The 24,479-nt window shown below is 49.0% G+C and overlaps 3 protein-coding genes across 3 annotated transcripts in view; 2 read left to right on the forward strand and 1 right to left on the reverse strand.

Moving 5' to 3' along the window:
- The first annotated feature begins 44 nt into the window (after positions 1–44).
- On the forward strand, positions 45–2,555 carry dhrs9 (dehydrogenase/reductase (SDR family) member 9). The gene is made up of 5 exons (XM_067253215.1): positions 45–298; positions 717–1,031; positions 1,260–1,518; positions 1,636–1,799; positions 1,967–2,555. Exons 2-5 carry the CDS (start codon positions 719–721, stop codon positions 2,188–2,190), a joined length of 960 nt encoding a protein of 319 aa, XP_067109316.1. The 5' UTR covers positions 45–298; positions 717–718; the 3' UTR covers positions 2,191–2,555.
- A 522-nt stretch (positions 2,556–3,077) lies between these two features.
- Positions 3,078–8,706, forward strand: rdh1 (retinol dehydrogenase 1). The gene is made up of 6 exons (XM_067253189.1): positions 3,078–3,144; positions 4,067–4,102; positions 4,200–4,530; positions 5,686–5,944; positions 6,650–6,813; positions 6,997–8,706. Exons 1-6 carry the CDS (start codon positions 3,142–3,144, stop codon positions 7,248–7,250), a joined length of 1,047 nt encoding a protein of 348 aa, XP_067109290.1. The 5' UTR covers positions 3,078–3,141; the 3' UTR covers positions 7,251–8,706.
- Positions 8,707–8,963: 257 nt separating this feature from the next.
- Positions 8,964–24,479, reverse strand: part of lrp2a (low density lipoprotein receptor-related protein 2a) — a 63,508-nt gene continuing 47,992 nt past the window's right edge. The window contains exons 58-81 of the mRNA XM_067253239.1: positions 24,164–24,409; positions 23,075–23,203; positions 21,086–21,205; positions 20,084–20,200; positions 19,460–19,576; positions 19,114–19,251; positions 18,266–18,388; positions 17,603–17,731; positions 16,970–17,101; positions 16,648–16,779; positions 16,355–16,498; positions 15,736–15,901; positions 15,516–15,644; positions 15,181–15,401; positions 14,855–15,034; positions 14,393–14,512; positions 14,125–14,215; positions 13,457–13,524; positions 12,959–13,076; positions 12,465–12,591; positions 12,067–12,177; positions 11,818–11,934; positions 11,662–11,733; positions 8,964–9,128 (exon numbers count right to left, since the gene is read on the reverse strand). Of these exons, the coding sequence (XP_067109340.1) occupies positions 8,964–9,128; positions 11,662–11,733; positions 11,818–11,934; positions 12,067–12,177; positions 12,465–12,591; positions 12,959–13,076; positions 13,457–13,524; positions 14,125–14,215; positions 14,393–14,512; positions 14,855–15,034; positions 15,181–15,401; positions 15,516–15,644; positions 15,736–15,901; positions 16,355–16,498; positions 16,648–16,779; positions 16,970–17,101; positions 17,603–17,731; positions 18,266–18,388; positions 19,114–19,251; positions 19,460–19,576; positions 20,084–20,200; positions 21,086–21,205; positions 23,075–23,203; positions 24,164–24,409 (3,212 nt within the window). The remainder of the gene's footprint in view (positions 9,129–11,661; positions 11,734–11,817; positions 11,935–12,066; positions 12,178–12,464; positions 12,592–12,958; positions 13,077–13,456; positions 13,525–14,124; positions 14,216–14,392; positions 14,513–14,854; positions 15,035–15,180; positions 15,402–15,515; positions 15,645–15,735; positions 15,902–16,354; positions 16,499–16,647; positions 16,780–16,969; positions 17,102–17,602; positions 17,732–18,265; positions 18,389–19,113; positions 19,252–19,459; positions 19,577–20,083; positions 20,201–21,085; positions 21,206–23,074; positions 23,204–24,163; positions 24,410–24,479) is intronic.

A 24,479-nucleotide genomic window follows, 5' to 3' on the forward strand; every position in this document is an offset into this window, starting at 1 on the left:
AAATTGCATCATATTTATGAGAATCACAGCCAATCACAGAAAATGGGTTCAGCAGCTATATTATGGAGCACCCGGCAGATGGAGTGCTCTGCGCGTTGCAATTTCCTAGAAGAGTAACCAAAGACAGGTTGTTTGTTTTTGAGACCCGGAACGTGGAGTGGAAGTAGTAGGCTACAAACGATAGAAAAAAGTCCTGTGTGTTTAGTGGGACGACGAAGCGACTCCGGGAAATTACTTTACTGCCAAGTTACCAACCACCATCTCCAGAACTTACAACTTCCGCCAGAGACAGCGGCAGGTAAGTTTCTTAGCGTAAGAATGGTTGTGTAAATCAATTCCTGGCGAATGTATTTACTATATAACTATATAACTGAAATGTTAGTGAATTTTATCCCGAGAGTAACCTTTCCAACTCCAAACTGACGACATCTGCGTCTTTGAATCTGATAGAATACCTTTTGCGTTAAAAGTAATTCTTGGTCTCAATTTCTACCAACTATTGGTCAATGAATCGGCGTATTGTGGCGGGAGTATTGTATGAAGTATACTCCCTGCTCTAACGTCAAAGCGTTGCGCAACGTGTTCTGGGGGCGGATTATAGTTAAATGTTGTTATATTGATTCCATTCGTACAGTGTTTCGTACCCTGATTATGAAGACGTGTCTTGGATGACCAAATTATACCCGCCTTGTTTGTCCACCTGTCTCATCTCATAGAAATGTTCCTGTACGTCCTTTTTCTGGTGCCGCTGTGGTTTATTTACCGCTGGTACAAGGAAACCAAACGAGTGGCCAACAAGTCGCAGAAGTATGTGCTCATCACCGGCTGTGACACTGGGTTTGGTAACCTACTGGCCCGGCATCTGGACAAGCTGGGCTTCTGTGTGACCGCAGCCTGTTACACTGAGAAAGGGGAGGATGAGCTGAAAAAGGCCTGCTCTGAAAGACTGAAAACCCTTCACCTGGATGTCACCAGCCAAGACAGCATCAACAAAGCTGTAACATTCCTCACCACAGTAGTTGGGGAGAAAGGTGAGTGGGGAAATGACTGTCGTTGCCTCATGACGAACACCCTGAACATTCTTGAATACAGAATGAGGTGTCACCGTGAGCAAACAAGGCTTTTCTCAAGCACGCACATTTGGCCCCAGGCTTAAAGCTCACCACCTCCAGCGTACCACACTAGCATGTAAGCACATGTACGTGTGGAATGTTCCTCTCCACTAATTGACGTGTCCGTGCGTGGGTGCGATGTTCCAGGTCTGTGGGCCGTGGTGAATAATGCAGGTGTGTCCGTGCCAACGGCCCCCTGTGATTGGCTCACTGTAGAGGACTACCGGGGCATGCTGGAGGTCAACCTGAACGGGGTCATCGCCGTGACTCTGAGCGTCCTGCCACTCATCAAGAAGGCCAGGGGCAGAGTGGTCAACGTGGCCAGTGTGTGTGGACGAGTGAGTCCCTTTGGAGGGCCGTACTGTGTGTCTAAATACGGAGTGGAGTCCTTCAATGACAGTCTGCGGTGAGACACCTTGTTGTACCAGAAACATCCTTGTTTTATTCATGTGCAACCACTGTGGCAAGTTGAATTATGGTCTTGTAAATATTGTGTGTCTGTTGTGTTTTTTGTCTGTCTCAGGATGAACATGGCACCCTTTGGAGTGAAGGTTCTGTGTATTGAACCAGGATTTTTCAAGACCAGCGTGACTGATGTGTCCATCCTGAAGAAAAACATCAAGACGCTGTGGGACAGATTGCCTCAGGATGTGAAAGATGACTACGGAAGCGATTACCTACACAAAGGTATGTTTGCAGAAGGACATGTTCAAATTGCACTCACACAAATGGAATGAGGAAAGCAATTTGCAATGCACCTCGATAAGAACTCAAGAGACAAGACTGTCTACTTTACTATAAGCTCTGAAGACATCACGTGACCTCAACTTTTCAAAATCGTTTTGTTCCTCCAGTGGATTTGAAGTTCAATGACACCTTCACCAAGATGCTGGATGGAGACCTGATGAAAGTGGTCAACTGCATGGAGCACGCCGTCTCTGCCCTCCACCCCCGCACTCGCTACTCTCCCGGCTGGGACGCCAAGTTCTTCTGGCTGCCCATGTCCTACATGCCAACCTTCATCTCAGACAAGTTCTTCTTGAGGGATGCCGTCAAACCCAAAATATCGGTGCTGTAGTTCATTTCACAGATGATGGTAGAGTATTTGTGTCATAGAGAGAATCCCACTAGAGACTTCGCCTTTTTTATAATCACGGAAAGTTTTGGTTCCGGATTGAACCTCAGTACGAGGACACCCTAATGTGTCGGGGGGGCACTTCTAGACCCACGTTGACGACCTGAGAGAGAGAGAGAGAGAGAGAGAGAGAGATACTAGAATATAAGTAAGGAAAAGGAGGCTAGTGGAGGCTTTAAACACATGTAGCAATGCTAACTCTAAATCAGCAGTTTTGTTATGCAGTTGTTAACACACTTTATCCTTAAATCATTTTTATGTGTAACATGAACCCCAGTGTTTCATAATAAAGATCAGTTGCTCATGAATTATTAACTTGATCCATTATCAACCTTTACTTTCTGCTATGCAATGAAACATTCAGGGGTTGTTAAAAACACATATTTGTTGTGTATTTGTGCATTCATATTTTGGGGGAAACAAAAGACCAGCGCTTACAGAAACGCACAACACTGGATGTCAACATTACAAGGGTTGGATTATATTACTATGTGCCAAAATACAACTAATCTGTCCACCACTTGAATTGTTATTGGCATTTGACAGTTTCACAGCTCTGCTCTTTGTTCAGTATGTAGTGTCAAATTATTGGTCACTTATCATACAAACTTATTGTTCAACAAATTAGGTTAAAAGGTTGTTATCAGAGATACGGTTTGTGTAAGAGTTTGTGTGCTTCATTACACAATCAATCACCGAGAAAATGTTTAACTGCGGGATTGAAATTCAACCGACCTTTGACACCAGTCGACCTGCAGACCCACCTGCTTATGAGCACTGTTTAGAGACTGAGTAGGTATGATCAGCTAACCACTCACTAACTTCAGCACTGACTGAGTAGGTCTGATCAGCTAACCATTCTCTAACTTCTACCTCATTGATGACAAGGGCGCTATGGTAGGTTCAATTTATAATCCGTGTTTCCAAATACAGGTAAGTGTTTCACATCTGTAAAGCTCAAAAGTCAATCTAAAAGTGAACAATACAACTCACTATTTGTCAATTGAATGTTTATATGTTGACTAAATAACTAAAACTCAAAGCCTAATTGACGTTTCGCTGAGACATGTATGTTTAGTCAGTTTTTTACAAAGCTGCAAGCTTTGTTTTTCTGTTTGTTTTAGACTAAATGAGATTCCAAGATGCCATCTAGTGGTCACAAAAACACTTGCATTAGACCCCTGCAAAACGCTGCCATTGGTTGCAAAAAAAGGCCTTTTTGCAAACAATTATCTAGTAGGCCAACCTATAGAAAATTGTACATTGACTTTGACATGAAATGAAGAACATCATGTAAACCAGGTACTCTGTATCTCTCTACTAACGAGTACAGCTTTAAAAACTCCTACAATCCTATGAAGGGCAAATCTATTTAATTTCAAATTGTTCATTTTTCAAGACCAGATTTGCACAAAAAGCCCATGTCAGGCGCATTGCTGTGATTATGACAAACTAATATTATAATCCTTCTAGTGTCAGTTCAGTAAGCAAGATAAACAAGGATTATGGTGCTGGAACTGGAGGACAGAGACAAGAGAGGTTTTGTAGTTAAAAAGAAACCGGCAATTCATCGACTCCAATCCCTTATCGTCTGATTTAGTATAATGAGTGTTAGTTGTTAAAGTGTGGATTTCATTTTTTATTTGTTAGCCAAATCTTTTGTAAACGCCTATAGGCAACTATCATGCAGAGACAGCAACGCAAATGGACAAAGATTTAGTTTTTCCTTGTGTAAGTTAGTTATTTTATCATGAAGGAAATGTGTTTTGTTACTGTGTTTTAGAGTAAGATTAACTCATTTTATTTCATTTCGCAATAGGTGTCTGAAGAAAGTATCCTGTTTGATATTTCAGAGGTTGGCAACGTCTATATTAGCTTGTAGGCTAGTTGATTCATCTAAATATTGAAAACTGATTAATATGATTAACTCATTGTCTTCTTATCTCACTCAGGTAATTCTATCACACCAGGTTATAACATTTATTCTAATTTTAATCGCTGTCAGCGCTGTCGTCTGGTACATTAGAGACTCATACAGAGTCGACGACTTTGACCAGAAGCATGTCTTCATCACTGGCTGCGACAGCGGCTTCGGAAATTTAGTGGCAAGGCAACTTGACCGTAAGGGATTCAACGTTATTGCTGCATGTCTGACGGAGGAAGGCGCATCGGAGCTGACAGCCGCGTCCTCCCCCAGGCTGAAGACGCTGCTGTTCAATGTTACCGACAGCGCGAGCATCAGGAGTGCGGTGGAGTTTGTGCGCGCCGAGGTCGGGGAGAGAGGTGAGACGGTCAGCGGTGGTAGAGATAGGGTGCCAGTGCCAGCCAGAGTCTAGCACCGGGAGAGATACAGTAAAAGAAAAAAAGTAAAGATGTGTCTGACTATTCCACAGCCCTAATTCATTTTCCAACCACCCTCACTCCGTGATGTAGGCTAAACAGAATAGAAACAACACTTATTTTAAAGAATTTATGTGTGTTAAATTTACACTTCTGTAAACTCATTTGTCTCAAATTGTATTCCCAGTGTCTTTTTTGTTGACATCGTTTTGATTCACGACAAACTGACCCAAAACTTACACACTGGAAGATGTGATTCAGTGCTGAAACCTGGATCTTCCAGGACTTGGACTGCCTCTTTGACGATGATACTTTAAAACAGATTAGTTAATGGCTTACTTAGGAGGGCAATGTATCATACAGTGTATCCATTGAGGATTAAAGTGGTTTTAAATATGTCTGGTTAAAGATAATTTGCCTTTGGACATTCCTGGAGTGCATATGTAAGACAAGTGGTTGAAATCTCTTGACATGAAATATTTATCTGAAGCATCACTCTTGAATTTGCTAATCTTTTGGCTGGAATTATCTAGATTGCATTGCTCCTTCTGTGCTCACATAATATGACTGTTGTGTAAGTGAAGTATTTCCTAAACCTACCTATAAGAATTAGAGTTTGCCAGCATTTAGGATGTGAGATTAAGTAGGGTCTATTCTCTCTCTCTCTCTCTCTCTCTCTCTCTCTCTCTCTCTCTCTCTCTCTCTCTCTCTCTCTCTCTCTCTCTCTCTCTCTCTCTCTCTCTCTCTCTCTCTCTCTCTCTCTCTCTCTCTCTCTCTCTCTCTCTCTCTCTCTCTCTCTCTCTCTCTCCTCTCCTCTCTCTCTCCTCTCTCTCTCTCTCTCTCTCTGTTTCTCTGTCTCTCTCTCTCCCTCTCTCTCTCCCTCTCTCTCTCTCTCTCTCTCTGTTTCTCTGTCTCTCTCTCTCCCCTCTCTCTCTCTCTCTCTCCCTCTCTCTCTCCCTCTCTCTCTCTCTCTCTCTCTCTCTGTTTCTCTGTCTCTCTCTCTCCCCTCTCTCTCTCTCTCTCTCTCTCCCTCTCTCTCTCCCTCTCTCTCTCTCTCTCCCTCTGTCTCTCTCTCTCTGTCTCTCTCTCCTTCTTCAGGTCTCTGGGGGTTGGTGAATAATGCTGGGCGGTCCATCCCCATTGGGCCCACTGAGTGGATGCAGTTGGAGGACTTCACCAAGGTCCTGGATGTCAACCTGCTGGGGGTGATCGAGGTGACCCTGCTGTTCCTCCCCCTGCTGAAACAGGCCCAGGGCAGGGTGGTCAACGTGGCCAGCATCCTGGGGAGGCTGGCTCTGAATGGAGGAGGCTACTGTCTGTCAAAGTGGGGGGTGGAAGCCTTCTCCGACAGCCTCAGGTATTAACCCTCGTGCTGCCTTCGGGTCACATGACCCAAAGGTTCATAACGAACCATCGTTGTGTTTACCCAATTTTACCCAATACAAAAACAAATAAAAATAATTTTCTTTTAACCATTCCAATGTGGGGGGTCTGAGACAGCCCGACAGTTAAAAATAGAAAATGCTTCACTTTGTTTTTGTATGAGGTAAATTTGTCGCAATACGACGGTGGGTCACAATGACTGATGGGTCAGAATGACCCGAAGATAACACAAGGGTTAAAGTATGCATAGAATGTATTTCTGATCTCTATATTTAAATACAAATTACAAGATAATGTGAGTTTCAAGGTTCATGAATGTTGTGAAACATTAGGAAGATCAAACTCTAGTTTGAAGAGGTTCCAATTCACCCCTTGAGTTATTAATAGACATAAGCATCTTAGTGTATTAGTTGATTGCAGCCAGTCATTGTGCTCATTTAACCCGTGGAACAAATCTCTCCTTCCAGGAAATGCATGCATTCAAAACAATTAGTTAATAAACATCTATATACAGTAAATGAATACATAATTAGAGGGATGTTTAAAAAATAAAAACATGAATTACATGAATTATATTATTATATGAATTTAATGTCCCAAAATATGTATAGAAATGCAAACTCCTAACCCTGGTCTATATCCACCTATCCAACACCTGTGTTCCTCCTGGTGCTGTCAGGAGGGACATGCAGCACTTTGGAGTGAAGGTGAGCATCATCGAGCCGGGCTTCTTCAAGACGGGGGTGACCAGGCTGGATCTGATTGAGGCAGACCTGAAGAGACTGTGGGACAGGCTCCCTCAAGACGTCAAAGACTCTTACGGAGAGAACTACCTTGATGAGTGTGAGTACTCACACACTGTGTGTGTGTGTATGTGTGTACAGTATGTAAGTGTGTGTGTGTGTGTGTACAGTATGTTAAGTGTGTGTGTGTGTGTACAGTATGTAAGTGTGTGTGTGTGTGTGTACAGTATGTTAAGTGTGTGTGTGTGTGTACAGTATGTAACCCTCCTGTTCTGTGTTCTAGACGTGAAGGCCCAGGACTTCTCCATGGGTCTCCTGTGCAGTTCAGACATCTCCAAGGTGACCAACTGCATGCAGCACGCCCTGACGGCGGTCCACCCCCGGACGCGCTACGGCGCGGGCTGGGACGCCAAGCTCCTCTGGATCCCTCTGTCCTACCTCCCGTCCTTCGTGGCAGACTTCACCGTCAGTGTCCTCCTTCCTGTCCCAAGAGACCACAGGAAGGTCCAGGGTAACCAGGTGGACACAGGAAACTGATGGAATCACCAGTCTTTCGATCGCAGCCACCTCAGTGATGTCGATACGGTAACCGTGTAGTTGTGTTATTGTAAGTAACCCCAAGTTAGTTACAAGTGAATGCCATGGATATTTAAACATATAATTAATATATAGTTATATAACTATACTATATTGACTTAACATTCGGTAGGATGAGAGTCTTGACTTTTTAAGGTGTAAAAATGAAATTCAGCGTTTGAAAATGAATGCAGAGATCATATTACAAAAAATTCAATTTATTAATTCTGTCAAGCAACATAAATCTGACTTCCACTCTATCTAAAAAAAACATTTGGGCATGTTTAGAATGATCACTGATACAGTCTTTATTTGTCCTTTTCATCACAATACAAAACAATCAGTCTACGAGCACATCATTATAGCCCAGGAACATACGTCAGACACTTCATTTACTGACTTGACCAAATCTATTACTGCACACATGGATTTGTACTGTTGGACTATATCAACTCAGAGAGTCTGGTGGTCCAGAATGAGAATAATACAAGTTCATACATTAACATGGGCCTGTTCAAGTATTTCCATCATTTAAAATTAGGCCGTTATTGATCTTTATAAAGAACTTGAATTTTGATTGAAATATACAGAGGGAAGGAACACCGTGATAATTTTGATCATGTACTGTACTATGTATGCTCAGCATACCCATATCCATCTGAAGAACTAAACAGCCATGGGGATTTATCCCTGCTGTGGATCAGTTCGTTTCATTTGTTGTTTTGTAGCCCTGAAATGAGGTATATAAAAACATTAAAAAATTAACTGCAGTCGTGTCCAGTTTTGTTCAGTGGCAAAACATATTATACAGTCAGGTCAGGGGAGACCACATGGAACACTACGCATTCTGTGACATCACAAGAAGCAACATCAGTCATCATGCTGTGATGTCATCAGTCTTCATGCTGTGATGTCATCAGTCATCATGCTGCGATGTCATCAGTCATCAGGTTTTGCACAAACTTGTGAAGTTCATGAACGCTGACATTAAAGCAGAAAAGGGAAACATACAAAAGACTAAGGTATTCTGAAGTTTTCAAAGATTCATCTTTTCACTCAAATTGGTGAAAAAGGTGATATCATTTGATTTCTTTTTAAATTGCATTTGAAACAAATGCAGATCTTGACTAGTGGTAGACTTTTAGACCCTTCTGTATTCGTAACCCAAAACATGAACAGGCTCTTAAAATGGTACACCTACTGTACATTCACAATGTACTTCACCAGTTATTTGTTATTGACGTTTATGCAGCTCTATTTATAAGATCATCTACGGGTTTTTGAACTGCCAGGAGATATTATCAACAAAATCTTACTCTTCAAATTTACAAATATACAACATATTTATAACATTTCTATCAGCAGCTTCAGTGCAAAGATATACATATAGTACATCAAAATAAAAAAAAATCATTAAACAAGAATTGGCATAAGAAATATTAGAAGGCATAGTCACGACAGACTTCTTTTTCTGTATGCTATTGAAACGTTCATCTAATATATTTTTCTTACAAAACAATCTTGGTTTTGTACACAGGCTGCATATAAAAAATAGATTCTGTGCAAAGAAGAGTGAGTGTCTTTGATTCCCATCTGCCTGTGAGAGAGGGCGGGGCGGGGGGGGCGGGGAGGGGGGGGAGAGGCAGGGAGGGAGGCAGGGGGGTAGGAGGGGGGTCAGATCTCGTTGTCCTCTTTGACGAGGTTGGCTGTGTCCTGGAAGGTGTCCTCTGTGGGGGAGAAGGCGCTCAGGGGCTCCTTCTTCAGGGGTTTGGCGGAGGGGATGAAGGGGGAGGGGGCGGACCCATCACCCCCCCCGCTTCCTGCTGCTTCATCTTTCATCTGAAATACAGGAAGTGAAACATTATCCACCCGTAGCAAGACAGGCCAAAGGTCAACAAAAACACTGGTGACGAAGAGTACGAATCCTAGCTGTCCTTAAGTCCCATGTCAGAGGTCTCCTGCACTACTACACACAGTCCCATAGAGGCCTCCTGCACTACTACACACAGTCCCATAGAGGCCTCCTGCACTACTACACACAGTCCCATAGAGGTCTCCTGCACTACTACACACAGTCCCATACAGGCCTCCTGCACTACTACACACAGTCCCATAGAGGTCTCCTGCACTACTACACACATTCCCATAGAGGCCTCCTGCACTACTACACACAGTCCCATAGAGGTCTCCTGCACTACTACACACAGTCCCATAGAGGTCTCCTGCACTACTACACACAGTCCCATAGAGGCCTCCTGCACTACTACACACAGTCCCATAGAGGCCTCCTGCACTACTACACACAGTCCCATAGAGGTCTCCTGCACTACTACACACAGTCCCATAGAGGCCTCCTGCACTACTACACACAGTCCCATAGAGGCCTCCTGCACTACTACACACAGTCCCATAGAGGCCTCCTGCACTACTACACACAGTCCCATAGAGGCCTCCTGCACTACTACACACAGTCCCATAGAGGTCTCCTGCACTACTACACACAGTCCCATAGAGGCCTCCTGCACTACTACACACAGTCCCATAGAGGTCTCCTGCACTACTACACACAGTCCCATAGAGGCCTCCTGCACTACTACACACAGTCCCATAGAGGTCTCCTGCACTACTACACACAGTCCCATAGAGGCCTCCTGCACTACTACACACAGTCCCATAGAGGTCTCCTGCACTACTACACACAGTCCCATAGAGGCCTCCTGCACTACTACACACAGTCCCATAGAGGTCTCCTGCACTACTACACACAGTCCCATAGAGGTCTCCTGCACTACTACACACAGTCCCATAGAGGCCTCCTGCACTACTACACACAGTCCCATAGAGGCCTCCTGCACTACTACACACAGTCCCATAGAGGTCTCCTGCACTACTACACACAGTCCCATAGAGGCCTCCTGCACTACTACACACAGTCCCATAGAGGCCTCCTGCACTACTACACACAGTCCCATAGAGGTCTCCTGCACTACTACACACAGTCCCATAGAGGTCTCCTGCACTACTACACACAGTCCCATAGAGGTCTCCTGCACTACTACACACAGTCCCATAGAGGCCTCCTGCACTACTACACACAGTCCCATAGAGGCCTCCTGCACTACTACACACAGTCCCATAGAGGCCTCCTGCACTACTACACACAGTCCCATAGAGGTCTCCTGCACTACTACACACAGTCCCATAGAGGTCTCCTGCACTACTACACACAGTCCCATAGAGGTCTCCTGCACTACTACACACAGTCCCATAGAGTCCTCCTGCACTACTACACACAGTCCCATAGAGGTCTCCTGCACTACTACACACAGTCCCATAGAGGTCTCCTGCACTACTACACACAGTCCCATAGAGGTCTCCTGCACTACTACACACAGTCCCATAGAGGCCTCCTGCACTACTACACACAGTCCCATAGAGGCCTCCTGCACTACTACACACAGTCCCATAGAGGCCTCCTGCACTACTACACACAGTCCCATAGAGGCCTCCTGCACTACTACACACAGTCCCATAGAGGCCTCCTGCACTACTACACACAGTCCCATAGAGGTCTCCTGCACTACTACACACAGTCCCATAGAGGCCTCCTGCACTACTACACACAGTCCCATAGAGGCCTCCTGCACTACTACACACAGTCCCATAGAGGTCTCCTGCACTACTACACACAGTCCCATAGAGGCCTCCTGCACTACTACACACAGTCCCATAGAGGCCTCCTGCACTACTACACACAGTCCCATAGAGGCCTCCTGCACTACTACACACAGTCCCATAGAGGCCTCCTGCACTACTACACACAGTCCCATAGAGGCCTCCTGCACTACTACACACAGTCCCATAGAGGTCTCCTGCACTACTACACACAGTCCCATAGAGGCCTCCTGCACTACTACACACAGTCCCATAGAGGTCTCCTGCACTACTACACACAGTCCCATAGAGGCCTCCTGCACTACTACACACAGTCCCATAGAGGTCTCCTGCACTACTACACACAGTCCCATAGAGGTCTCCTGCACTACTACACACAGTCCCATAGAGGCCTCCTGCACTACTACACACAGTCCCATAGAGGTCTCCTGCACTACTACACACAGTCCCATAGAGGTCTCCTGCACTACTACACACAGTCCCATAGAGGTCTCCTGCACTACTACACACAGTCCCATAGAGGCCTCCTGCACTACTACACACAGTCCCATAGAGGCCTCCTGCACTACTACACACAGTCCCATAGAGGCCTCCTGCACTACTACACACAGTCCCATAGAGGTCTCCTGCACTACTACACACAGTCCCATAGAGGCCTCCTGCACTACTACACACATGGAGAGGTCGCTGGGATTACCTCTGAGTAAGTAGGGTTTTCAAATGTGGTGCTCGGTTTTAATTTTCTTTTGAAGAAACTCCACTTGGACTCCTGCAAACACACAAGACCAAACACAGGCGTCAAAGGTCACAATGCCACTACGGTAACCATGACCACGCGGGGCGGGAAACTCACAGGAAGGGGGTTGGAGCTGGTGACGGAGGTCGGCACCACGCCGGAGCTCGTGTCTGCGTGGAACACGGGGTTGGCAAAGCTGTTTTCTATCTGCTCACCAGTCACGTTAACCGTCACCTAGTTGGAGTTTAAAGACAAGATCTTTACTAGTGTGGTTTAGTACTCCTGCATAGTGAATTATTAATGATCAGGGGCTTTAGACTGACAGAAGATCATGAATGACAGTGTGTCTAAGGTTGCCTTGGTTACCTGAGTGGCATGAATGACAGCAGGATTGCTGTACACTCCAGCTGCAGTGGCATACAGCGGGTTATCAAACGTGACTGGCTGCCGCCCTGACCCCACGGCAAAATTCTCATCCTGATTGGGCGAGACGGTACACACACTCGGTTCACAAGTGAAAATGCACGGCATAAAGTAACCATCACATGACAGGTGTCCGCTTTGACCTCAGTGACCTGGAACACGTGCTTCCTCACTCTGTTAACAGCAGAGTGGAACAAACCAGGTGAGGAAAAAGCCTTGTTAATGTTTGTGGGGGGTTCTGAAGTCAAGCAGGCCTCCTCAGGTCAAGCGTATCATCACATTGCTGACGGTGCCTTCCAGTGACACCACTAAGCGACAAAGGGACACGGGTGGCTGCTCACCAGCTGCATGGCCCTGTCGATGACTGACACCCCGAGGGCATGTGGGCCCAGGTCCATGGTGACGTTGTCCCCCGAGCGGAACGTCACGCCGTTCCCCGCGTCGCCGGACTTCACCAGGCTGCTCAGGCTGGGGACGAAGGAAAGCAGGCGTCACCATCATCATCATCATCATCATCATCACCATCATCATCATCCTCATCATCCCCATCATCATCATCCTCATTATCATCCCCATCATCCCCATCCCCATCATCATCATCACCATCACCATCACCACCATCATCATCATCACCATCATCATCATCGAGTGGCAGTAATGTGTTCATGCAGCACATCCATGACATGCAGGGGAGTCAAACCTATGGCCTCTTCATCTGAGGTCTGGTGTTATACCGCTGAGCTATACCCAGCCCTACCAGGATGTCAGATCAGACACTGTCTAGGGTCATGGCAGAATGTGTGGCAGGTTCTGGGGGCCGTCCTGGTGCGTTTACCTGGGGAGTTTGGGCATGTTGGGGATGAAGGAGCCAGTCCGTTTGTAGTTGAGGAAAATCCCAACGGCCAGCGCTCCGGTGATCAGGATGATGATCACTGCCAGCAGCACAGCTACCGCTGTGGGTACACAAGCAACAAACAAGTTCCTTCATCTTGTGAAACCATACTGGGGATTAAAACGCTTAGGGAAATAATACCAAAAGTGCAGTAAAATGAGTTTTTTGGTTTTCAAGGGATCCACACAATCATTAATTTAATAAATGATTCCTGAAGTGTTTGGATTTGGCTTCTTGTTATTGTCCGGTGTAATCTTCCACTTGAGTCCTCGTTACGTTGGGGTCAGAGGACCCACGGTCAGATTCCCTCAGCTGAGCTGAGGGAATCAGTGGAAGACTAACTGTAGCTGGAGCAATGTGGTGTAATATTATTAGCAGGTAATGAGCAGCTAAAAGAATATGGTTTGCTCAGCTAGTTCCTGTAACTCCTCTGTTCTGTACCTGTTCCTGCTGGAGCGCCTCTCGACTTCCCCATCTCACAGTAACTTCCGGCGTAGCCATAGGGACACCTGCAGAGAACAAAAGGCAACAACATATATAAATGTAGATATGCATCCTTTTTCACACTGGAGAAATACAATACAACATACTCACATACTTCTTTCTAAACAGTGAAACAACAAAACCGTTACAGCTTGTGGCTGGGGTGATGATAAAACACCAATATGAAACAACATCAGCCGACTCTACACAGTGCTTCCGGAAGGTTCAGCTGTCTCTACACAGTGCTTCCGGAAGGTTCATCTGACTCTACACAGTGCTTCCGGAAGGTTCAGCTGACTCTACACAGTGCTTCCGGAAGGTTCAGCTGACTCTACACAGTGCTGCCGGAAGGTTCAGCTGACTCTACACAGTGCTTCCGGAAGGTTCAGCTGACTCTACACAGTGCTTCCGGAAGGTTCAGCTGTCTCTACACAGTGCTTCCGGAAGGTTCAGCTGTCTCTACACAGTGCTTCCGGAAGGTTCAGCTGACTCTACACATTGCTGCCGGAAGGTTCAGCTGACTCTACACAGTGCTGCCGGAAGGTTCAGCTGACTCTACACAGTGCTTCCGGAAGGTTCAGCTGACTCTACACAGTGCTGCCGGAAGGTTCAGCGGATGGACTCACTTGCACTTTGGCAGGCCCCCTTCGTCAGTGTAGCAGGACCCTCCGTTCATGCATCTACATGCAAGGGGCATAGGGACGGGAGCCTCAATGGCTGCAGGAGTGAGAGCCAGGCAACACACAGAAGGTCACCACCACGTCACACAGACATCACAGAGGAACCAACAGCCATGCATGTACGGGTGGATGGAGAATGGTTCCAGGCGTGGACCGGTGGTGCTGGACCCGAGCAGTCCACCTGGGAAGCTACCACGTCATGTGGTGAACATACCTGCGTCACACTCGTTGGAGTTGATGCCGTCCATGTTGGAGCCTTGCGGGCAGGAGCAGGTGTATCCACCCGGCCTCAGAAGACATAGGTGGCTGCACACATCCTTGCAGGGGTTCGACACTATGAGGGAGAATCAGCTGACGTTAACTACAAATCAAACTGAGCTGGGAGTGTTTTTTGCGGTACAGCCTCAGCCAGTGCTTCTGACCGAGTCTTAGTGTATCTGAGTTGGGTAGTGTTTCTGACTTGTGTAGTGTTTCTGACAAGGTATTAATGTTTCTGGCTTGCTGTGTAGTGTTTCCGACCAGGTCTTAGTGTTTCTGGCTTGCTATGTAGTGTTTCTGGACAGGTCTTAATGTGTCTGACCAGGTCTTAGTGTTTCTGACCAGGTCTTAGTGTTTCTGGCTTGCTTCGTAGTGTTTCTGACCAGGTCTTAGTGTTTCTGATTGAGGATTCTTTGACCTGAGCGGTTGTGTCGCTGCTCCTGGTAGATCCGGACTTGGGTCAGCCAGGGGTTGATGGTCACCACCTTGACTTTGTCTCCCTTTCCAAACTTATCAGCCTTCCAGACCTCCCCCCTCTCCTTGGTGGTCCAGTAGACATGACCCTCAAACACATCCAGACTGTAGGGGTTGCCTAAGGCTGGAATCAAACAGAGCACACCACCATCACCACACATTACAGGGCTTAGACAACGCTTACAGTGCAGTCTGATGACGTGTCTCCTTGTTAAGGTAGTGGGAGATGATTGGTTAGTGAATGACGAGTAGGTTGAACCCTGTACTGACCTCCGGACATGACGATCTTCCTCTCCGAGCCGTCGGGCTTCATGGATTCAATGATGTTCTCCTTGGAGTCGCACCAGTAGATCCGGTCTCCGTTCAGGTAGTCCAGTGCCAGGCCGGTGGGCCATCCCAGGTCCTCATCCAGCAGAACCTGCCGGTGCTGCCCATCCATCCATGCCGACTCGATCCTCGGCCTCCTTCCCCAGTCTGTCCAGTACACGGTTCTGGGAAACACAAACAAGGTTACAGGGATTGTCAGAACCAAGTCTCTCCCACCCAGTCCCTCAGGCCTGTTCTATGTGCTATGTTCTTATCACTCTAGTCGTCACGCCTCCTACCCCAGAGCTGGGTTGACGACAATAGCAGCCGGCTGGTCCAGATCCGTGTGGATCAACCACTTCCTGTACCGCCCATCCAGCTTCGACACTTCTATGCGATTGGTTCCTGCATCTGTCCAGTAAATGTGTCTGGAAAACAAAAATTTTTACAGGCGTCAGCCAGAATACGGATTGGTGATGCCTGCTAAAAACCATAAAGAGACACGTGGGAGCGAAGTACCCTCCGATCCAGTCCACTGCAATCCCGTCAGGGTTGGCGATGTATCTCAGGTTCAGATCCACCTCCTTCACTGGGTTGTTGCCAAAGTCGTTGAACGTTGTCATGTAGGCCCGTTTGATGGATCCAAACTGAGACCCTCTCCCCAAGACGGTCCAGTAGACGACACCTGAGAGAGAAACACCACAACACACTCAGCCTCAGCAGAAACACCACAACACACTCAGCCTCAACAGAAACACCACGACACACTCAGCCTCAACAGAAACACCACGACACACTCAGCCTCAACAGAAACACCACGACACACTCAGCCTCAACAGAAACACCACGACACACTCAGCCTCAACAGAAACAACACGACACACTCAGCCACAACCGAAACACCACGACACACTCAGCCTCAACAGAAACAACACGACATACTCAGCCACAACCAAAACACCACGACACACTCAGCCTCAACCGAAACACCACGACATACTCAGCCTCAACCGAAACATCACAACACACTCATCCTCAACCGAAACACCACAACACACTCAGCCTCAACAGTCTCTGACAGCCCTGTCTTCCCAGCCGGTGGAGAGGTGTGTCATGTGGGAGAGCCAGGTGTTCTTACTGAGGCCTTGGCCCTCTGGGTCCCACAGGTAGTCCAGGGCCTGGATGTGCTCCGAGTTATCCACATAGTCGGAGTACTGCTCCGAGGACAGGTTGAAACGACGAATCCTTACGTTGTCAGGGAGGAGCAGCACTGGAGGGTTTCCTGGAAGGAGACATTAGAGAAATATTTCAACACCACTCAGGATTCTTTATTTTAATTGTATTTTTTATGTAGAAGAGAAATCCATGTTCTGAGAGGTGGCAGTGTTTGGAAAGGAAGGTTACATAAACCAGGTTGTGCACAGCTCTTACCCTCCGCTGCACACTCCACGCCATGCTGCCTGCCGACCGAGCGGTACCCCGGGGCACAGAAGCACTCGTAGCTGCCCTTGGAGTTCCTGCAGTCCTGGGGGCACGTCCCGTAGATCTCACACTCATCCACGTCTGCTCACAAACACAAGGCAGGGATTTGGATTGGGAGAGCAGAGATTAAGATTGCGACGTCAGAGATTGTGAAATCTAATATTGTGATATACAAGGACAAGTGTTTAAACCAGAGAATGAGCTTTCTTCAAGCAGGGCCAGGTGGTTTCTGAACCGACAGGCCGCAGACTGTGACGTCCCAGCAGCATACCTTCACAGGAGTTCCTGTCGTCCTGGAGGGGTTGGTAGCCGGGCCTGCAGGAGCACAGGAAGCCTCCGTCCGTCAGGTCGGTGCAGTTGTGCTCACAGATGTTCTCATTGCAGGAGCGCCCCGAGCCGTGATCTGATGGGGAACACACAGTCCAGACGTCAGACACGGTCCAGACGTCAGACAGTCCAGACGTCAGACACGGTACAGACGTCTGACAGTCCAGACGTCAGACACGGTCCAGACGTCAGACACGGTCCAGACGTCAGACACAGTCCAGACGTCAGACAGTCCAGACGTCAGACAGTCCAGACACGGTCCAGACGTCAGACACGGTCCAGACGTCAGACACGGTCCAGACGTCAGACACGGTCCAGACGTCTGACAGTCCAGACGTCAGACAGTCCAGACGTCAGACAGTCCAGACGTCTGACAGTCCAGACGTCAGACAGTCCAGACGTCTGACAGTCCAGACGTCAGACACAGTGGAGTACCAGGGCTTTCATAGTTAAATATGTGGGATTCACATGGATAAATAAATAGATGTATAAAGATAAGATAAAAATATTTTTTTTACAAAAAAGAACAACAGCAACACATAAACAGGATTGGGCCACTGGTGGTAGGGTTACTCACTGCACCCCAGCTCGTCTGAGTGGTCTCCACAGTCATCGTAGTCATCGCAGGCGTACTGCAGAGGGATGCAATGGCTGTTACTGCACTTGTACTCATCTGCTGAGCAAGGTCCATGTGTGGGGGTCTGGCCTGGGGTGGGAGAGAGAGAGAGAGAGAGAGAGAGAGAGAGAGAGAGAGAGAGAGAGAGAGAGAGAGAGAGAGAGAGAGAGAGAGAGAGAGAGAGAGAAAGAGATAGGGAGAGAAAGAGAGAGGGAGAGAGAGGGAGAGAAAGAGATAGGGAGAGAAAGAGAGAGGGAGAGAGAGGGAGAGAAAGAGATAGGGAGAGAGAGAGAGAGAGAGAGAGAGGGAGAGATAGGGAGGGAGAGATAGGGAGAGAAAGAGAGAGGGAGAGAAAGAGAGAGAAAGAGATAGGGAGAGAAAGAGAGAGGGAGAGAGAGGGAGAGAAAGAGATAGGGAGAGAAAGAGAGAGAAAGAGAGAGGGAGAGAGAGGGAGAGAAAGAGAGAGAGAGAGAGATATACTTTACTCACCCCAATACTATACTTTACTATAGTGCACCATACTCACCACAATACTATAGTACACTAATCTATACATGTACCTATGTCATCTGAAACCTTCCTAGAGAGGTCCCGCCTCCCTGCGTGTGATTGGTCCATACTCACAGTGCTCCTCCTTCTCGTCGGTGCCGTCGCCACAGTCGTCCACAGTGTTGCACAGCTCGTGGCTGTAGATGCAGCGGTTGTTGTCGCAGCGGAACCGGAAGGGCGGCTCACACGGGACGTCCACTGAGGAGAGAGGAGACGAGACAGGAGAGGAGACAGGAGAGGAGAGAGAATAGAGGAGAGAGGAAACAGGAGAGGATCGAGGAGACAGGAGAGGAGAGAGAATAGAGGAGACAGGAGAGAGGAGACAGGAGAGGATCGAGGTGAGAGGAGACAGGAGAGGAGAGAGAATAGAGGAGAGAGGAGAGGAGACAGGAGAGGATTTACATTTAGTCATTTAGCAGACACTCTTATCCAGAGCGACTTACAGTAAGTACAGGGACATTCCCCCGAGGCAAGTAGGGTGAAGTGCCTTGCCCTAGGACACAACATCAGTTGGCATGACCGGGAATCGAACTGGCAACCTTTGGATTACTAGCCCGACTCCCTCACCGCTCAGCCAACTGACTCTCCCCAGGATCGAGGAGACAGGAGAGAATAGAGGAGACAGGAGAGAGGAGACAGGAAAGGAGACAGGAGAGAGGAGAGGAGACGGGAGAGGATCGAGGAGAGAGGAGACAGGAGAGGAGACAGGAGAGGATAGAGGAGAGAGGAGAGGATCGAGGAGAGAGGAGACAGGAGAGGAGAGAGGAGACAGGAGAGGAGAGAGAATAGAGGAGACAGGAGAGAGGAAAGCGATGAAAGGGTGACACTGTTTATGTGATGCTGACGTTCTGCGGTGTCGACGGTGCGGACATGTGAGACTATGTCAGTGTAAGTGCAGAGTGAGTCCATGCTGACGTTCTTACAGCAGAGGTGGAGCTCCTCATCAGAGCCGTCTCCACAGTCGTTGTCTCCGTCACACTTCCAGTAGGGCTGAACACACACGTGGTTCCGGCACTCAAACATGAACTGAGGGCAGTAGGTACCGTTGGGATAGCGGGTCGCTGCAAATCACAACCACACACGTGACAAAGGTGTTTTTATCATTGTAACTTTTACTTTCACTGTACTGTAGTGCTTTGAGCACAAGAAAGGCACATTACAAAAAATATATAGTATTATCATTATTATTATTATTATTAGGTCCCTGAGGAGTAAGAGTTACAAAAGGTATTTGAGAGTAATGAAAGGCCCTTCATGATTGCTACTCACGACAGGACGTCTCATCGGTGAAGTCCAGGCAGTCGGCGTTGCCGTCACACTTGAACCGCTCGGAGATGCAGTGTCCGCTGGCACACTGGAAGTAGCCTTGGTGACAGGTCCGCATTTCTGCAACACAGCCAAGCCGGGGGAAACGGTCAGTACCTCGGCCACTTAGCCCTTCCAGAGCCCCGCTGTTGATCCTGCACATGCCAAGCTCCAGGCTCACATGCCCAGACGCTGCTCATGGCTACAGTAAATAAACACCGACAGACAGCAACCGACAGCAGAATAGCATCGGATTTCTCCTCCCTCTGAGCGATGGGTCTTCAGAGAGCTGTATAAATGAATCTCGATGGTCCTGTCGGTCACTCCTGCGCTTTCAGAGCGAAGCTTGCATGGCGTCTTTGCTTGGCACGTCTGACCAGCCCCACGGCCACGTCTGACCAGCCCCACGGCCACGTCTGACCAGCCCCACGGCCACGTCTGACCAGCCCCACGGCCACGTCTGACCAGCCCCACGGCCACGTCTGACCAGCCCCACGGCCACGTCTGACCAGCCCCACGGCCACGTCTGACCAGCCCCACGGCCACGTCTGACCAGCCCCACGGCCAGGGCAGAGACGGCCCACTCACCGCAGTCCCTTTCATCCGAGTTGTCCTCGCAGTCGTTGTCATGGTCGCAGACCCAACGGTCGGGAATGCAGTGGAGATTATCGCAGCGAAACTCGCTCTCCGAGCATGCACGCGGGCCTGGAGGGGAACAAGATGGATATGTTTGATACCAGACACAGTCATCACTGCATATGGTGAGATAATGACAGGACTGTAACCTTGACTAGGATAAAAGACAGGGCTGACAGCTGTGTATTCCATTATCATATTATCACATTATACATGTCGTTTGATCAAAGCAAACAAACGTTGCCATTCCTCAGTGATGAGCTCATCGTCTTCAGACGGACGGACGGGGGGCTCTGTCTGTATTTACCACTCCGTTTACGAGGAGGGCCTTCCCAGCTTGTTATTGTAAGGACGCTGTGATTTAGTGTGAGACGCTGGTCCTCGCTACGTGCTCCTCATTAGCTGGCGTGCTCTCAGACAGCGGAGACTCCCGGGGGCACGAGGTGACCTCCTCGCTCGACAGCCCGAGGACGGCCCGAGGACAGCCCGGCTCTGCAGCGGCTGATGAAGCTGCTTCAGAGAGACCCTGAAGTGTTGAGGCTCTTCTACAAGAGCACCTCGCTATCTGATAAAACAACAGCAGGTCCATTCTTTGCCATCAACGCCTCTAAGTCATGTGGCTGTCTCACTGTGGGGGGGGAGGGGCTGGAAGGGCAGGGCATCCGCCTTCATAGGTGGGTTAGACTGACCTAAACTACTGGTGGAAGGGTGGTTTTATCCAGCATGATTCAACGTCCCTGTATTACCTTGTCATGTCAAATAAAGACCACATACTGACAACCATGATAAACAACTGCTTTTGAACTCATCAACACAGTGATGGGGCAGCTCTGGGGGTGGGGGCAGGGGGCTCCGGTGGGGGCCGGGGGCCCCGGTGGGGGCCGGGGGCTCCGGTGCCCCGCTGGGGGCCGGGGGCTAGTCTCTCCGGATGCAGGCTGGGTTCTCAGGACTCACTGCAGTTGACTTCATCAGAGTCGTCCCCACAGTCGTCATCCCCGTCACACCTCCAGCGCAGAGGGACACACTGCTGGTTGTCACAGCGGAAGTCCCCCACAGGGTTACATGTCACCTCGTCTGGGGACAGAACAGACATGGGGACATCGTTACTGACACATACACGCTAGCACAGACACACACAAAACGTTACACTTACGTTAGTAAACACAGACACACGTTCACACAGACACATGAACACACACACAGTAATACACACACAGACACATGAACACACACACAGTAATACACACACACAGTAATACACACACAGGCACATGAACACACACACAGTAATACACACACAGACACATGAACACACACACAGTAATACACACACACAGTAATACACACACAGGCACATGAACACACACACAGTAATACACACACAGGCACATGAACACACACACAGTAATACACACACACAGTAATACACACACAGACACCATACACACACAGTAATACACACACAGACACCATACACACACACGTTAGCCCACACACCAATACGCACTCACACACTCACACAAAAGATAAAAGACACACACACACACTGAAGGCTGGATGAATGAAGTACACATTATTTACCGTAAGGCTGAGAAGAGAAAACCCAGCATTATTAGCATTATTCAAGTAACACGACCCATGAGAGGGTTTTATCTGGAGTGCTGTTTCCAGTTTAACACCGTTACAACCACAGGAAGATACTATCAAACTAATGAGAAATTCTTCAAGGGTGAGGATAACTCTGATCCCAGTGCAGCTCCTTGTATTTTAATAACACCCAGCGTATCACCCAGGGAGGCCAGACACATGCCTCATGTGGGCGAGGCAGGAGCTGAGCCAGGTCTGGAGCAGGGGAGAGGAGAGGCAGGGGAGAGGCAGGTCTGGAGCAGGGGAGAGGAGAGGCAGGAGAGAGGCAGGTCTGGAGCAGGGGAGAGAGGCAGGTCTGGAGCAGGGGAGAGGAGAGGCAGGTCTGGAACAGGGGCGACAGGGAGAGGAGAGGAGAAAGGCAGGCAGGTCTGGAGCAGGGGACACGGGGAGAGGAGAGGCAGGAGAGAGGCAGGTCTGGAGCAGGGGAGAGGAGAGGCAGGAGAGAGGCAGGTCTGGAGCAGGGGAGACCGGGAGAGGAGAGGCAGGAGAGAGGCAGGTCTGGAGCAGGGGAGACGGGGAGAGGAGAGGCAGGAGAGAGGCAGGTCTGGAGCAGGGGAGAGGAGAGGCAGGAGAGAGGCAGGTCTGGAGCAGGGGAGACCGGGAGAGGAGAGGCAGGTCTGGAGCAGGGGAGACGGGGAGAGGAGAGGCAGGAGAGAGGCAGGAGACAGGACACCACCACAGACTGGAGATGAGGGGAGCGCTGCAGGGCTGGAGGTCAGAGATAGTGCGAGAGCCGGGCACTCCTAACCCTCCACCTGGCCACAGAGCTGCATTCTTCCAGGCAGATTAGCGCTGATCTTCCCTCCTGCGCGGGGATGGCACTAATGGAGCTGGGGCCTCTGATAAGATATGGGAGGGCCGGGACTGGGGTGTGTGAGTCGTAACACGGTACAAAGAGCTCAGTGTGATCCCTACCCCACGCACTGATGGGCCTACACACACACACACACAGGCCATAAATCCAGATCCTTCTCCCAGGGGGTGTGTATGGAGGTGGGGGTGTTGAGACCCTCTCCATCACACCTCCCTCCTCCTTAGTCTGAAGCTGTGCTGAAAGGCCAGAGTATTAGCTAATAACCCTTCACTCCCTCCCTCCCTCCCTCCCTCCCGACATGGCCTGGCCTGGTCCTCCTCTGGTGCCTGGTCCTCCTCTGGTGCCTGGTCCTCCTCTGGTGCCTGGTCCTCCTCTGGTGCCTGGTCTTCCACCAACCTCAGACCATGGGAAGAGTTCCTCAGGCTCCGCTGGAAACATGGGGTCCCAACACCAGAACAGCCAGTAAACAGCAGAGGACTCACGGCAGTTCTGCTCGTCGCTGTTGTCCCTGCAGTCGTTGTTCCCGTTGCAGACGGACCAGAGGGGCACGCAGCGGTAGTTGGTCTTGCAGTCAAACTGGGTGTGGTTGTCACAGCGATAGGAGGGCCCCACTGTGGAAGAACACAAGGAGGGGTCAGCAGGGGTCTGCGTTTCAGTCCACATCTACAGCATGTGTGTGTGTGTGTGTGTGTGTGTGTGGATGGGTTCCATGTGTGTGTGTGTATATGCTGTGTGTGTGGGTTCCATGTGTGTGTGTATCTGCTGTGTGTGTGTGTGTGTGGATGGGTTCTCTGTGTGTGTGTGTGTGTGTGTGTGTGTGTGTGTATGTGTGTGTGTTCCATGTGTGTGTGTGTGTGTGTATATATGCTGTGTGTGTGTGTGTGGGTTCCATGTGTGTGTGTATATGCTGTGTGTGTGGGTTCCATGTGTGTGTGTGTGTATATGCTGTGTGTGTGTGTGGGTTCCATGTGTGTGTGTGTGTATATGCTGTGTGTGTGTGTGGGTTCCATGTGTGTGTGTGTATATGCTGTGTGTGTGTGTGTGGGTTCCATGTGTGTGTGTGTATATGCTGTGTGTGTGTGTGTGTCCACTCACTGCACTCCTCCAGAGGTTCGTCAGAGTTGTGTGTGTGTGTATATGCTGTGTGTGTGTCCACTCACTGCACTCCTCCAGAGGTTCGTCAGAGTTGTGTGTGTGTGTATATGCTGTGTGTGTGTGTGTGTGTGTGTCCACTCACTGCACTCCTCCAGAGGTTTGTCAGAGTTGTGTGTGTGTGTATATGCTGTGTGTGTGTGTGTGTCCACTCACTGCACTCCTCCAGAGGTTCGTCAGAGTTGTGTGTGTGTGTGTGTGTGTCCACTCACTGCACTCCTCCAGAGGTTCGTCAGAGTTGTGTGTGTGTGTATATGCTGTGTGTGTGTGTGTGTCCACTCACTGCACTCCTCCAGAGGTTCGTCAGAGTTGTGTGTGTGTGTATATGCTGTGTGTGTGTCCACTCACTGCACTCCTCCAGAGGCTCGTCAGAGTTGTGTGTGTGTGTATATGCTGTGTGTGTGTGTGTGTCCACTCACTGCACTCCTCCAGAGGTTCGTCAGAGTTGTCCCCACAGTCGTCGTCCACGTCACACTTCCAGTTCTGTGGGACGCAGCGTCCGTTCCGACACTTGAACTGTCCTGGCGGGCAGGAGCGGCTGGAGCAGTGAGCCGCGTCCTCGTCAGAGCCGTCCCCACAGTCGTCCTCCCCGTCACACTGCCACGACTCAGGGACACACCTCTTGTTGGCACACTGCCACTGGTGGCTCTCACACTGGTGGGTGGCTGAGGAGAAACCACATCCAACCACATCCAATTACATCCAACCACATCCAATTACATCCAACCACATCCA

This window comes from Osmerus mordax, chromosome 2 (genome assembly GCF_038355195.1).
Source record: "Osmerus mordax isolate fOsmMor3 chromosome 2, fOsmMor3.pri, whole genome shotgun sequence".
NCBI lineage: Eukaryota > Metazoa > Chordata > Actinopteri > Osmeriformes > Osmeridae > Osmerus > Osmerus mordax.

What these genes read in the sequence shown, in the direction of transcription:
- rdh1 (XM_067253189.1), top strand. An exon ending in CGCCGAGGTCGGGGAGAGAG is followed by an intron (nt 4,531 to 5,685) that starts GTGAGACGGTCA and finishes CTCCTTCTTCAG; the next exon opens with GTCTCTGGGGGTTGGTGAAT. An exon ending in AGAGAACTACCTTGATGAGT is followed by an intron (nt 6,814 to 6,996) that starts GTGAGTACTCAC and finishes TCTGTGTTCTAG; the next exon opens with ACGTGAAGGCCCAGGACTTC.
- dhrs9 (XM_067253215.1), top strand. Translation starts at nt 719, where the DNA reads ATGTTCCTGTACGTCCTTTTTCTGGTGCCGCTGTGGTTTATTTACCGC. An exon ending in TCCTTCAATGACAGTCTGCG is followed by an intron (nt 1,519 to 1,635) that starts GTGAGACACCTT and finishes TGTCTGTCTCAG; the next exon opens with GATGAACATGGCACCCTTTG. An exon ending in AAGCGATTACCTACACAAAG is followed by an intron (nt 1,800 to 1,966) that starts GTATGTTTGCAG and finishes TTGTTCCTCCAG; the next exon opens with TGGATTTGAAGTTCAATGAC.